Source organism: Antechinus flavipes, chromosome 2 (assembly GCF_016432865.1).
Source record: "Antechinus flavipes isolate AdamAnt ecotype Samford, QLD, Australia chromosome 2, AdamAnt_v2, whole genome shotgun sequence".
NCBI classification, from domain to species: domain Eukaryota; kingdom Metazoa; phylum Chordata; class Mammalia; order Dasyuromorphia; family Dasyuridae; genus Antechinus; species Antechinus flavipes.
In genome coordinates this window covers 329914177-329930190 of record NC_067399.1, presented here as the reverse complement: position 1 = coordinate 329930190, position 16014 = coordinate 329914177, and the positions used below count along the sequence as shown (strand labels likewise).

The following is a 16014-nucleotide window of genomic DNA, read 5'->3' as shown; positions in this document are numbered from 1 at the left end:
TGTGGGACCAATCATGTGACATTGACTGTTTTGGTGAAAGGATACTTACTGTTCATGGCTTCCCAGAGATCTGTTTTGAATTGAGAACAATGTCTTCAAAATATGCTCCTGTTTATTTGGTGAAGATGAGCTTTTTTTTTTTTCAAAGAAAGGGAAAGAATAAAATAGCATTTGACATATGTTTACAACAACGTAAGTTGGCAGCACCAATATAAGGGGCAATAAGGACCTGGTTTTGGGAGAAGACATTCTTCAATGGCCTACCATATAGGTGGGAACAACTTCTTTCCATTGGGCATAACTTTCAATCAACTTGAAAAACAATTCTTTTTCTAGTGAGGCACAAGGATCACAGCAGAAGCAAGAAAGATGCTACTGGCCCAGTAGCCCTTAAAAATAGGTTTGGAGATATGGTCTTGTTTTATTTGTCCTTTTCAGTTCTAGAAGTGGGGATTGGAATTCTGGATCCAGGAACTTGAATCATAGGAACTTTGGATCCCAGGATTTCAGGATGGATGTAACCAGCTAGGAGGAAAAGCCTGGATACCTCAGAGCAAGGCTTGGGGGAGGAGAAGTTTGGATCTGGAACTTTGGTAGGATTCATGCTACAAAGAAGCTAAATTAAGTATTAGGAGGAAATGTCTAAATGTTTATTTTTGTTTTATCTTAGAAACACACATGCAGAGAGATAAAAACATTGATTTTTTTTTTTGTAAAAATTACTCTGATTGTTAAGAGATCAAGTGGAACTGGAATTCTTAGACTGTCCTCCCCAAATTGGAAGTCAATTGGTGAGGATCCTAACCAGGGAGAAAGATAAAAGACGTTCCAACTTCTGAAGGGTAATGGGTGAAATATAAGCCATTTGGCCTTCTGGCAGTGGAAGCCTAAATGATCATTGTTCTATAAAACACTCCAACTCCTGCCACTGGTAGCCCCATTTTGAAAAAGGATTTCACCACCATTGTCTGTTGGTGCCTCAGCTCCCTTCAAGGTTTATAAGCTCAAATTCAACTCCTTCAAGAGGCCAATCTTGATCCCTCTATTGGCCAGTGCCCTTATCCCATTCATATAATTTTAAAATCTCTTCCAAAGTTACTTTCATTTACTTTAGTGTAGCACCTTTTGTTGTCTCTTCTTTCATCTAATCTTCTCATGAAGCTGGAAGTGAACAAACCAGCTGTGTGATTTTGAGAAAATCAGTTAACCTCAATGGGAAGCTCAGAAGAAGAGAAAATTAGAATGATGAGTTCAATTTTGAACACTTCTATGTTTAAGATGTCTACGGGACATCTTCACTACAAGAAGCTGAGATGTCCAATAGGTAGTTGAAGATATGAGAATAGAAATCAAGAGAAAGATTAGGGCTGGATAAGTATATATAAGAATGATCATTTAAAGGGTGATATTTGAATCCAGAAAGCTGATGAGATCACCAAGTGATTATACAGAGGGAGAAGAGAAGGCCCAGCATAACAAGGATAATGAGGCAAAATGCCTTCAGGTTAAAGTCCTAAAGAGAGCTATGAAATGGTCTCCAGTTCAAAAGGATCTTAAAAGAGAGATGGAAGAAAAATGAGGAAAACAAAAGAGAACTATACAAGAAACTTAGGAAAATTTTGGGGAAAAAGCCAACAGCTTGGAAGAGGAAGCACAGAAATTGACTGAAGAAAACAATTCCTTCAAAATAAATTTGGTGACATGGAAAAAAAAATCCACTGAATAAAACAACTCTCTTAAGAGTACAATTGGCCAAATGCAAAAGGAGATAAAAAAAGTTAAATGAAGAAAATAATTAAATAAAAATTAGAATTAGACAAATGGAAGAGAATGAGTTAAGGAGATATCAAGAAACAGTCAAATAAAATTTTAAAAAATGGAAAAAAAATAGAAAAAATGTAAAATACCTCATTGGAAAAACAAGTCACAGATTCAAGAGATATAATATAAGAATTATTGAACTACTTGAAAGCCACAATGAAAAAAAGCCTGAATAACATCTTTCAAGAAATCATTAAGGAAAACTGCTCTGATATTCTAGAATCAGAGGGTAAAATAGTCATTGAAAAATCCACTGATCACCTCCTGAAAGAGTCCCCAAAATGAAAATTCCAAGGAATATTGTAGCTAAAGTCCAGAATTATCAGATCAAGGAGAAAATATGACAAGCAGTCAGAAAGAAACAAAAAATCGAAAGGTTAGCTTAGGCAATAAAAGAAAAAGGAATTGAAGGAATCAGAATGGGTAATGAGGAAACAAAACTCACTCTTTGTAGATGATATAATGATATATTTAGAGATACAACTAAAAACCTACTGGAAACAACTAATAACTTTAGCAAAGTTGTAGGATATAAAATAAAGCACTGGCATTTCTATAAGCTACCAACAAAGTCCGGCAGCAAGAGACAAAAAGAGAAATGCCATTTAAAATAACTGTAGATAATATAAAATATTTTACAGCCTACCTGCCAAGACAAAAACAGCTCAAAACATGAAAAACAAAACACTTTTACACAAATAAAGTTAAATCTAAACAACCAGAAGAATATCTAGTACTCATGGAGAGACTGAGCTAATATTTTTTTAAATGGCAATTCTACCTAAATTAATCTTACTTATTCAGTGCTATATTAATTAAACTGACAGGGAATTACTTTATAAAACTAGAAAGAGTAATTAACAAAATTCATCTGGAAGAACAAAAAGTCAAGAAAATCAAGAGATTTTCTTGAAATGCAAAGGAAGGTAGCCTAGCTATATCAGAGCTAAAACTCTATTATAAAGCTGCAGTCATCAAAATCATTTGGTACTGGCTAAGAAATAGAGTTGTAGATCAGTGATATAGGTTAAGTTCATAAGACACAATTGCCAATGAATATGGTAATATGTGATAAACCCAAAGATTCCAGCTTCTGAGTTTAAAACTCACTATTTGACAAAAATTACTGGGAAAACTGAAAAAACTAGGTAGAATTGTAGAAACTAGGCATTGACTATATCAAAATAATGTTGAAATGGGTTCATGATTTATACGTTAAAGGTAATACAATAAACAAATCAGGGGAACAAGATATAGTCTACTTCTCAGATTTGTTGAGAAGAAAGGAATTTGTGGCCAAAGAAGAACCAGAGAACATTATCAAATGTAAAATGGATAGTTTTAATTACATCAAATTAAAAAGGGCTTGCAAAACAAAACCAATACAGCCAAGATTAGAAGGGAAGCAGAACCAGTGTTTCTGAAGAAGGCCTTATATCTAAAATATACAGAGAACTGACTCAAATTTATAAGAACACAAGCCATTCCTCAATTAATAAACAAAGTATATGAAAAGACGAATTCAGATAATGAAATTAAAACCATCTACAATCATATGAAAAAATGCTCTAAATCATTATTGATTAGACATGCAAAAATAAGACAACTCTGAGATACCACTACACACCTCTCAGATTGGCTAAAATGACAGAAAAAGATGATAAATGTTGGAGAGGATGTAGGAAAACTGGGGCAGTAACGCATTATTGATGGAGTTGTGAAATAATTCAATAATTCTGGAGAGCAATTTGGAACTATTAAATTGTTCATAGCCTTTGATGCAACAGTATCATTACTGGGTCTATATCCCAGAGAAATCATAAAAGAGGGAAAAGGACCCACATGTGTAAAAACATTTGTAACAGTCTTTTTTGTGGTGGAAAAATTGAGTGTATTGTAGTGGAATTGAGTGCAGTGGAAATTAAGTGCATGCTCATCAGCTGGGTAATGGCTGAATAAGTTATGCTATATGAATGTAATGGAATATGATTGTTCTATAAGAAATGAGCAGCCTGATTTCATAAAAGCCTGGGAAGACTTACATGTAATGATGCTAAGTAAAGTGAGAAAAAACAAGAGAACATTGTACATAATGACAAGAAGATTATGTGATGATCAACTATGAAGAATTTGCCCATTGGCCGGTGAAAGCCAAGATGTTTGGGGAATAGACATGCTTGAAGTGGATGGGAACCGAATTGCAGGAGTAATAGGATATCAGGCTGGTTAGCAGGAGAGACAGTTTGCCTGAGAATACAAAAATCTTTCCTCAAACCCAATATCCCTTCATACACTGACTGATTTATCTTTTTGTTTTCCTTTTTTGTTTCCTTAGCAACACTGTGGTTAGAAAGCATTTAATGGTTTGATTTTATATTGAAGGATTCTCATTATGATTCTTCACTTGCTAGCACTGGTGCTTTGTTTTTCTTTCTTTCACTTGTTTTTCATGATTTCTATGAGAGCCAGTGCAGCAGGTCTGCTACTGGCATCCCCAGGCTGGACATTTCACAGACTTAGCATCTCACATCTGCCTATTCCTCTTTTTCAAAATTTCTCTAACTCTCTTTTGCAGCATTGTTATTTCTGTACAAGTATTTATCCCCATTAGATTGCAAAATTGCTTGAGAGCAGAGTCTGTGTTACATTAGTTTTGTGTATAGCATAGTACCTTTTCCATAATGGAGTTCTGATTCATATTTGATTAACTGAATTTTCTGAGAAGCCAGAAACCCATTTAGAAAAATGTAAAGTAAGAAAATCTGAGCAGAGCTAATGAGTTTGGAGAGATTATCAAGTGTATTTTTTGCTTGGTTCTATGGGAGATTGCTGCTTCTAAATGAAGCTACAGAACGGAACTATAGAGTATATCCTAGAGAAATCTCTCCCCAAAATGTTCATGTTAATGACATTGTTGATCCTTTACAGATCATAGATAATAGTACCTCATAACTGATAAAAGTGCTATCTTCACAATAGTGCTGTAGAATATCATCATCCCATTACAGATGAAGAAACCCATGATTCATCATGGTAAAACAGAGCACAGAATGGCCTTTGTCTTGAAATTAGGCAGTTTGGCAACCTTTTAACAGAGAAGCTACATTATGTTTTTGTGATGATCACAAAAAATAAATTTCTTTTATATAAAATTTTATATAAATATAAACTATATATCATAAAGTATGTAAAATAAAAATTTCTTTTTAAAATTAATTTCAGAGTTATACATGTGCATTCATTTTTTTACGTATTTCCTTATGAATCACGTTAGAAGGGAAAAATGAGAACAAAAGGGAAAAATCACACAAGAAAAAAAAAGAAGAAAAAGAAAAAAAAAGTGAACATAGGATATGCTGATTTGTATTCAGTCTCCATATTTTCTCTCCGGATGCAGATGGCATTTTCCATCAAAAGTTTATTGGAATTGTTTTGGATCACTGAACCACTGAGAAGAACCAAGTATTTCACAGTTGATAGTCACACAATCTTATTGTTGTCATGTACAATGTATTCCTGATTCTGCTTGTTTTGTTCAACATCAATTCATGTAAATCTTTCTAGGCCTTTCTAAAATCAGCCTGTTCATCATTTTTTATAAAGATTAATACTCCATTACTTTCATATACCATAATTTATCCAGCCATTCCCCAACTGATGGGTATCTACTCAATTTCCAATTCTTTGCCATCACAAAAAGAAGTGCTACAAGTATTTTTGCATATGTAGATCCTTTCATGATTTCTTTCAACTTATTTTTACAGTACATAAATAGGAATGAAGGCAGAGTAATCCAAGGTTAAGGTCTGGTAGAATACCACTGACCACAGGATGAAGGAACAAGGGACTTGAGAGAAAATTACCATGTAGAATTGAACTGATTCATCAAGAATCAGAGAGGAAAAGAGTGCAGTGAGTGCAGAGGTGATGGACTGGGAAAGAACTACAGTGTTGGAGGTTACAGTGAGGATGAAAAACAGGGTTTGGGGATGCAAGGCAGAAGAGAAATGGAATGACAACAAATTTATACAATTTACAATTGTGGAACTATATATTTCAATTTCCCTATATATATGCATATTTATACATACATATATATACACACATACATATATATATATATAAAAAAACTATACTCTAAAAATATTGTTAAAAAGAAAAAAGTTAACTATATATGCAAAAGTATTAGTAGTTATTTTGTCTATATATCCCAAACCATATCTAATGAATAAATAAATCAGTTTATTAATATAATGCAATACTGCTATGCTATTATAAATAGAAAAAATGAAAGAAAAGAAAAACCTACAAAAAGTACATGATCTTGGACAAATCTCTTATCCTTTCTGAAGATCACTTTTCTTAACTGCAAAATAAGAGGCTTTAACCAGAGCACCTTAAATCCTAACTAATCCCAAATATATGCTCCTTTTCGCTTAAGTGACAAAAAGCAATGTCAGTAAAATAAACAATAAACTATTTAACAACAACAAGAAGAAAAGATAGGGATCTTTGAAAGAGGATAAAGAACAAATATAGTGTTCATTTTTTCTGTTAAAATGTACAGATAATTTTAATCTAATTGTGAATAATTTGTATGTTAAGATTTCATTTGAAGATGTATTCCATATTTAAGTTTGTCAGTATTTTATTTTTATTTGCTGAAATTATTGTATTTTTAATGAAAAAATTAAAACAAAATGACATTATTCTATCATTAATAAAATTTACCTTCTTAAAATTTAAGTTTAAAAGATTAAAGATTTTCTGTAATTACACATTAAGACTTTGTAGTAGTCTTAATTATTGAAGACAATTTAAGACCTATAAAATAAATTGCCTGCAGTAGCTTTTAGGGCTACTGTTTAATTACAATTAATCCACCTTTCAAAAACACACAAAATATTCCATTTCCATCACAGGATTACTTCTTGCCTAGTTTTTTTTCCCAAACAAAAAGGAAATGTTTATTTAAACATACCTTTAAAGAACATATTTGGTTACCAGACAGGTTTAGCCTCTCTATTCTTTCATTATAGTCCAAGCATTGTCCTTTATTTAAAAAAAAATCATAAAACAGAAATTGTCATTTTACCCACAGTCATAATTTTATGTAACACACAGAAATATAACATGTTTGGCAGAAGTACTGTGCAAATCTTTTACCATCAGAGAAACAGGTACCATGTCTCTTACCAAACAGTAAATAAAAGTCTAAAAACCAGATATGATAGCATAGTGATAGGAAAAGGACTGATTTCACTGGTTTAATTTCACTAATGCAATATGGTACCTTTTCTGCAACTTTAGAGTCTAAAGGTGCCTTTAAGTCTAAGATTCTAAGTGTCTGGGGCACTGTGAGGTTAAATGGCTTAACCATCAATAGACAGAATGGATGGGTTAAATATAAGATTGACCCCCAGATGTTCTTGGAACCATTGGCCATGTTGTCTCTTTAAAATAACTTTATTATTAGGGGCAGCTAGGTGGCGCAGTGGATAGAGCACCAGCCCTGAAGTCAGAAGGATCTGAGTTCAAATATAGCCTTAGAGACTTAACACTTCCTAGCTGTGTGACCCTGGGCAAGTCCCTTAACCTCATTTGCCTCAGCAATAAATAAACAAACAAATAAAAAATTAATTAAAAAAATAAAATAACTTTGTTATACTCACTTCTGTAGTACTCATACTAAAATAGTTATCTCAAATGCAAAGGTAAATGTTACCTACCAATGCTACTTATAAAATTTCCAGCAAGATTGAGGTCTTTCAAATTCTTCAAATTTTGCAAACCCTATAATGTAAGAAAATTTTAATTTAGATAAAATCATAAAAATCTACATTTATAAATCTGGAGATAATCAACTTTCCCATTTCTTCTTTGAGTTCTGAAGAGATTATTTCTTGGCAGCTCCTCTGAGGAGCTTTTGTAGATAGGCAGGAGAGAACCAAAATCTCATTACATTTTACTTTTCCCTCGAAGTTTTTCTATTTCTTTAATAAAAAATGTTTACTTATTAAATTAGAAGTATTAGTATTAATCTTAGAGATCTAAATTATGTTAAATATTTATAATTTTGGCTAAACTATAATGTGGGGCATTTCTTGAATACATGTAATATTACTTAAATTTAAGCTGTGTAAAAATTGGTCTAGTTTATAGGGAAAAAAAAAAACCAAACTACCTAACAACAAATTTACCTCAATAGCTCTGATTCCATTGTAGTTCAACCAAATGACCTCCAGCTTTGTTAGTGACTCCAAATTTTCTATTTCGGTAATCTTATTATAATATAAGAACAGTTTTTCCAAATTTTTACATTCTTCTAACCCTTCAATTTTCTGTAGCAAGAAAATAGATTATCAGTTATAAAATTAAAATTTTTCTTAAGATAAAAAGTGATTAAGTCTAATCTTCATGGAAGAAGTTGAGCTCCTAGTATGGAGTTACTACTTACTAAAAATTGGAGAGAGTGACAGTGAAATAACTCATAAGCATTGCTGGAAAGGCTTTTAAAAACTGCCTTCCCCCTCCTAATTCCCTGAAAAGTTCAGATATAATTAACAGCACAGAAGAAATTCAATTATTCTTATTTGCAGATGGTGTGCTTAGAAAACCCCAGAGAATCAACAAAGAAATTGAGACAACATCAGTAAAGTAGCAGGCTATATACAATATCCACAAAAATCATTCCTAGGCAGAATTCACACAAATATGAAATGATAATAAAATAAATTTCATTAAAAAAACTATAAATTATTTAGACATTAACTTAAAAACAAATATACAAGATTTATATAACTACATCCACAAAACATTTTTTACTGAAATGAAGGAAAATATAAATAATTAGAAAACTAGACCCTGCTAAACATGATTACATCAATATAAAAATGAGCCTTAAATATTATAATACATGTAATATGAAATATTAAAATATAAATTGGTGTTCATCAAAACTACTTAGTACTGGCTAAAAATTAATAGTAGTAGATTAGTGGAATAAGTTAGATATAGAGGATACAATAATCAATATCTATAGACATTTAGTGTTTGATAAATCCCATCGCCAGCTTCTGGGATAAGAAACTAGGCACCAACTAACATCTAACATCCTGCACCATGATAAGTTTGAAATAGGTTCATGATTTAGATTTAGAGGGTGATATTATAAGTAAATGAGAAGAAAAAGCTGTGCTCTCCCTCTCAGATTTGTGGAGAAGGGAGGAAATTCTGGCCAAAGAAGAACTAGAGAACATTATGAAATACAAAATGGATAATTTTGATAACATTAACTTAAAAAGATTTTACACAAATAAAACCAATGCAGCCAAAGTTAGAAAGAAAGCAGAAAGTTGGGAAAAAAAATTTTTACAACCAATGTTTCTGATAAAGGCCTTATTTCTAAAATATGTAGAAAACTGACTCAAATTTATAAGAATGCAAGCCATTCCCCAACTGATAAATGGTCAAAGGATATTAATAGACAATTTTCAGATGAAGAAATAAAAGCCATCTGTAGTTGGAAAAAAATGCTCTAAATCATTGATTAGACACATGCAAATTAAGACAATTCAGAAATATCACTTCACTTTTCTCAAGCCTGGCTTAAGATGACAAGAAAAGATAATGATAAATGTTGATGGGAATGTGGGAAAATTGAGATACTAATGTATTGTTGGTGGAGTTATAAAATTATCCAATAATTCTGGAGAGCAACTTGGACCCATGCCCAAAGTATCAAACTTCGCAAATCCTTAGATCCAGCAGTATCACTACTAGGATCTGTATCCCAAAGAAATCATAAAAAGAGGGAAAAGGACCCACATGTGCAAAAAAATGTTTGTGGCAGCCCTTTTTGTAGTGGCAAGAAATAGGAAATTGAGTGGATGCCCATCAACTGGGGAATGGCTAAATAAGTTATGGCATATGAATACAATAGAATATGATTTTTCTATTAAGAAATGATGAGCAGCCTGGTTTCAGAAAAGCCTGAAAAGACTTAGATGAACTGATGCTGTATGAAGCAAGCAGAACCAAGAGAACACTCTGTACAGTGACAAGATTATATAATAATCAACTATGATAAACTTGACTCTTCTCAACAATGTGGTGATTCAAGGCAATTCCAATAGACTTGGCATGGAAAATATCATCCACATCCAGAGAGAGAATTATGGAGACTGAATATGAATTGAAATGTAGTATTTTTACCTTTTGTTTGTTTTTCCTTTCTCATGTTTTTTTTTCCTTGTACAATATGACAAATGTGGAAACATGTTTGAAAGAATTGCACAAATTTAACTTATATCAGATTATTTGCTATTTTGGAGAGGGAGAGGTAAGAGAGGAAAGGAAAAAAATTGGTTCATAAAGTCTTACAAAAACAAATGTTTAAAACTAACTTTACAGGTATTTAGAAAATAAAATACTATTGAAAGTTTTTTAAAAAATAAACATGAGCATAAATTTACTATGCCAATCAAATAACCAAGGCAACCACTTCACAGAACTAGTCAGAGCAATGACAAAAATCATCTGTAGGAGCAAAAGGCATAGACTTTCTCAAAGGAAATTAAAAAACAAATCAAAACAAGAATTAGGAGACATAGCTTTGCCAAATCTCAAAGATCATTACAAACAGGAATTGTCAAAACTATTTGGTATTGATTAGAAAACTGAAAAGTAGATCAGTGAAAGAGATTTAATAAGAAATAGAAATAATTGAAAAAAGAGTAATTTTACACTAATTCTGAGTGCACAATAAACTTAAGAATATCAATTACTAAGGGAAGGACTATCTATCGGAAAAGAACTTCTGGGAAAACTGAAAGGCATTTATGGAAAAAATCTGATGTAGACATTTTATACTAGATATCACAAGAAGCTCAAAATGGTTACATCATTTAAAAATCGATATGAAATAAAAGAGAAACCTTTCATAATTCCATTATTCTTACCCCAAAATAGGAAATGGTGATAAATGGACAATTTTGATTGCATTAAAAAAAAGGTTTCATAGAAGGAAGATCAATGAAAATTAGAGAATGAAAAATGAAACAGTTGGGTATGTGAAAAACATTTTCATTACATATCACTGTTAAAAGTCTGAGAGACAAGAAACATTGTTAACCAGCTCAGCCATACATTCTCCTCTAGTTAATCCCTTTGCCCTTTTTATCCCATTGCCACTCCTGCCTTTCCAAACCCCTATTTTGAGGTTTGGCAATAAGCTTCTTCATGTCTATTTATTCTTTCATAAACCACATAATCTGGACTCAGCTCAGGCTTCATTATATCAAGACAACCTTTTTTCTCTTTGGTATTTGAAAAATCTGTCCATAGAAGCTATTCTAAAGCTTCCCTTCTTTCCTCAAGTCTTGATGCTACTTCTTCTTCCTCCAGGAAAGGTTCTCATCTCTGATATAAAGTATTATTGTTCTATAAAGCATGATTATATTTTATTCTGTTCTATAAAATATAACTGAGGAAAAAGATGTTATTCAAAATGAGTTCCCACTTTTCTACTATTTTATAATTCAAAATAATTTGGTTATCATCTCCCATTTTTTCCTTTAGTATGATGGTCCTTCAATTTAATTACTCTATTTGTGCTCTTGATCCCTTCAGTCTCTTCTAGGACAGCACCTAGACATATTTTTTCCCCCTTCTAATTTCCTGGCTCCTTTCTTGTTACCTAAAAACTAATACTAAAAGAAAAAAAAAAAACAAAAAAAAAACCCTATCTTCCTAATATTTAAAACTCTTTCACTTGACCTTGCCTTCTGTCCAAGCTACTATTCCTATCTCTCTTATATATCATAACCAGTCTCCTAGAAAAATTGATTTACTTTGATTAACTCCCACTTTCTCTCTTCTCACTCCTCAACCCTAAGCTTTTAAGGATTCTGACTTCATCACTCAACTGAAACTTCTTCCAAGGTTACCAAATCTCTTTAATATCAAAAAAGGGCCACTAGATGGTGTAGTGGATAAAGTATTGAAGCTGGAGTAGGAAAATCTTAAGTTTATATCTTTGCTTGGACATTTTATTACTAGTATGACTTTGGGCAAGTTACTTCATCTTCATTGCTTCCTATTTCCTCATTTGTAAAATGGGAATAACCACAGCACCTACCTCCCAGGATTATTGTAAGGATCAAATGAGATAACGGCACTTAGCACAGTGCCTGCCTAGGTACAATATAAATGCTATCACCATTATTATTAAATATAGTGGCCTCTTCTTATTTCTCATCCTCCTTGACTTTTCTAGAGTATTTGACACCAGCAACTGATCTTTTTATGTTTCTCTTGGCCGCCTGCTTCTTTTATTTTATCCTTCATGTCCTGCTCTCCCAAGTCTCAAACTCTTCTTTCTCTCTCTTTCTCCCCCATATTCTTTTGATGACCTCATCAGGTGGCAACAATTCAACTATTATCTCTAAGCAGAGGACTTTCACATCCAGTCTTTCTGAACTTTAGGCTCATATCACCAACCACATAGTGCATAAACTTCTTATATTCAACAATTTCAAAATATAAGCCATTCCCCAAAACTTCCATCTTTCTCCAACTTTCTCAGTTGTGCCAAGAGCATCATCATCTTTCCAGTTCCAAAGTTTTCAATTTCATAATCATTTTCTGTGCTTTACTTTCTTTCACCATTATCAATTACTTTTGTTTTTTCCAATTCTACCTCTACTACTGTTGTATTTGTCCCCTTTTCTGTACACACATTCCAACCCAACTTTGTTCAGGATCACATCCTTTTCCACTTGGATTTGTTGCAATAACCTCCTAACACACTCCAGTCTTCCCCTACCCATAGCCATCCTCCAGAGATACAATATTAAGATTCCCATAGCACAAGTTGGACTGTGTTTACTTTTTACTCAATAAGCTCAAACAAGTATTTACGATTAAATAAATATAAGCTCTTCTACTTGGCATTAAAAACCAGGCTTATTGCATATTACTCTCCCTCTGGTCTACTTGCTCCTTTTCAAACATGCCATTCACGTTCCATCTCAGTATGCTCCTGTGAAAGGTTTTAATGTTTTATACAGATTCTATTTGAGACTAGAGTTAAGAGAGAGTCACTGAAGTCTACTGAGTGGAGGAATGACCTGCATCAACCAGCTCTGTACTTTTGAAAAATCGCTTTAATAGCTGTGCAGATGGTGGATTAGAATAGACAAAGAGACCAATCAGAAGACTAGATTTGACCAGGCAAGAGATAATGAGGGTCAGGGTACATTCTGTGTGAGAAAACAGAAGGGTATGGATGTAAGAGATTTCATTGCCTTTGTTACGAATGACTTCCAAACATACAAATCGAATGGTCTATTCTTAGGACTTTAGCTCTGAATTCCAAAGAGAGGATTTTATATTTGAACCCAGAGGTAATAGGAAGCCACTGGACTTTATTGAATGAGGAAGAAGGGAAGTATCAAGAGTAAGACCTGCATTTAAGGAAGATTACTTCTTTGACAGGATTTGAGAATGATAGACTGTGGTGAGGAGAAACTTGAGGCAAGGAAAACATCCAAAAGACTATTATAATAGTCTACTCTTCCATTAAGAAGAGATTTAACTTTATAGGCAGATGATAATGTTAAATTTTGATTTTAGGATGGCTGCCAGTTCCTTTCCTTATAAATTAAACCATTATAGCAAAATGTAGAGAACATACTTATAAGAGTAGAAAATTCGTACTATTTAGTATTCTTGAAACAAAGTAAAAAATGGATCAAGAGACAAGAAAGAAAAACATTCAGAATGGGTAAAGAAATCAAATAATGTCCAAATGGAATTGTATTTTGGAGTCTATACCATTTCTACTACACAGAATACATTAAAAAGTTAAATGGAGTCAAACTATTCAAGCAAAAGTTGGTTTGAGCAAAAGAAACAAAGAGGAGAAATTAGTAAAAGTTGGATGGAAAATGGTAATTTCAATTTTCAATATGAAAAGAAAATAAGGAGAAGATTTTAGTATTTCAGGGGAAATGGAGGTCACTGTTTTTATATCCCATCCATTCTACCTGCCAACTCTATTTCTATCTCTAAATTCTAAGGAAGGGAATAGGTACTTTGTTTTTCTGTCTCTATACATACTGAACATGGATTCAGATAAACTTGTCCTCTAAAGATCCTCATGGGATGGCACAAAAAAGCACAAATTCATAAATGAGGTGCATTTTCCACTGCAGAGGGGGAAACATTTTCATAAACCGTAATATTACCATTTTAATATTACTTTTGTAGAATTGATGAAAGATTCAATACATATATTAAGCATTTTTTCTCAAATTAAACAACAATGAAATATATATATACATTTAGACTTACCGTTATATGGCATTCAGCGAGCCAAAGTTCTTTAAGTAACGTACATGACTCCAGTCCTGAGATTTTTGAAATATTTTGAGCAATTACTGTGAGACTTGTTAAATTAGGAAAAGATGCTAACCCTACAATACATGGATACCCTGAAAAAAACATCTCCAGTTTGAAAGTTTCTGGTCCTTCTTGATCAATCAACTCGAAACACAAGCCGTTGCATGTGCACTATTAGAGAAGAAAAGATTCAGTTGTTATATATTTATATTATTTGACAATTAATCAGCCATCAGAAATTATAACTGTTCATCCTTTATACAGCTTTTTTCTCTCAACAGACAAAACTATAAATTACACTACTTAAACATTTTATTTTTTAGCTGATAGGCCAGAGCTCTGGTCTATCTCTCTGTCTCCAGAAAACAAAATATTTTAATATCTTTTAATATCTATCATTCAGCCCCTTTTCCTTTTTACCTTCTTCTTCCAACCCTTATACTCTTTCATGCATGTTATATGATGAAATTTAGATCGGACTTACCAGTTCTTTAATGATTTCTTCATGGTTCAGATTTTCACTTTCAATCATCTTCCATTAAAAATAATAGACATAACAAAGTATTTAGAAAAATGGAAATCTATGCTAGATACAAAAAAGTTTCACCAAAATTTTTAACTGTTGCTTTAATTTTTTAGTTTTCACCTTTTAGTATTTTGTTTCCAAACATATGCAATTTGAAAATTACAGAGAGCATAGCTTTTTAAAATGAGAAGACACAGTCATTCAACAAGTTTATATGAATACCCTTTCTGTACCCAGTACCATGCTGTACAGAAAGAAAAATAAATAAAAAACAAAAACAATTAACTGGAAACATCATGAAGTATGGGCCGTTGAATCAAGTATCAAGAAACTCTTTTTGTTGTTTCCCTCAGGATACTTGCAAAATTTTTGCAGATACTTAAGCTATATAACTATTTTTGCACCATCAAAAATATTTGCTTAAAATTTTAATTGCTACCATACTTCTTGGGAGGCATAGAAGAATATTATATATAACATAATATGACGGTGATTTGCACATAATGATTAATAAATGCTCTTTAATTCACTAAATTATCTGAATTATCTTATTTTTCATATGAACAATATTCCAATTTAAACAAACACCCCCAAAAATCTGCTCAAAAAGACTTTTGCAATATATGGGTATATTTTGTAAAAACCAAGGTCTATTCTTCAAAATGGAGGCTTTAATTGTTGGAATACAACCTCATCCTCTTCTTTGTCATAAAGTGAAAGGGAATAATAGATCATTGCAAATCCATCTTCACTAATGCTCAAATTACTTATAATACAAGCCCAATTGACATGTTGCTGCTTTTCTTCTACAAAGGATGGCAAAATTAATACACTTATTTATCTCAATCCAATCCTGGGAATGTAGCACCTACTTCCCAGAATTGTTGTGACAATTAAATGACACAATGTTTGTAGAAAAGCATTTAGCACAGTGCCTGAAACACAGTAGGCACTATTTAAATGCTTGTTCTCTACCTTATTCCCTTCCAATATAAAGATGACTTGAGTCCTAATAGCAGACTTTACATAAATGCTTATTCCTGGGTGCCCAAAATAAATGCTATGTAAATTATTGCTCATTTCTTTCCCTTTTAAAGATGACTTGAGTCCAAATAGTAGGCAGTACATAAATGCTTCTTCTGGGAGCAAAGCAAAGAGAAACATATTAGAAAAGGACTCAGTCAACTTTTCCCAACATTATTCTCCAAAAAAACCTTTAAAATAATGACTCAAAAAAAATTCTGGAGTAGCAAAGCCACAAAAGG

General features: G+C 32.4%; 1 protein-coding gene across 1 annotated transcript in view; it reads right to left on the bottom strand.

Annotated features, from left to right (window-relative positions):
* Positions 1–14755, bottom strand: part of LRRC9 (leucine rich repeat containing 9) — a 204756-nt gene extending 190001 nt beyond the window's left edge. Inside the window, exons 1-5 of the mRNA XM_051977780.1 lie at positions 14708–14755; positions 14176–14394; positions 8022–8162; positions 7551–7614; positions 6803–6873 (exon numbers count right to left, since the gene is read on the bottom strand). Of these exons, the coding sequence (XP_051833740.1) occupies positions 6803–6873; positions 7551–7614; positions 8022–8162; positions 14176–14394; positions 14708–14755 (543 nt within the window). The remainder of the gene's footprint in view (positions 1–6802; positions 6874–7550; positions 7615–8021; positions 8163–14175; positions 14395–14707) is intronic.
* Positions 14756–16014: the final 1259 nt, after the last annotated feature.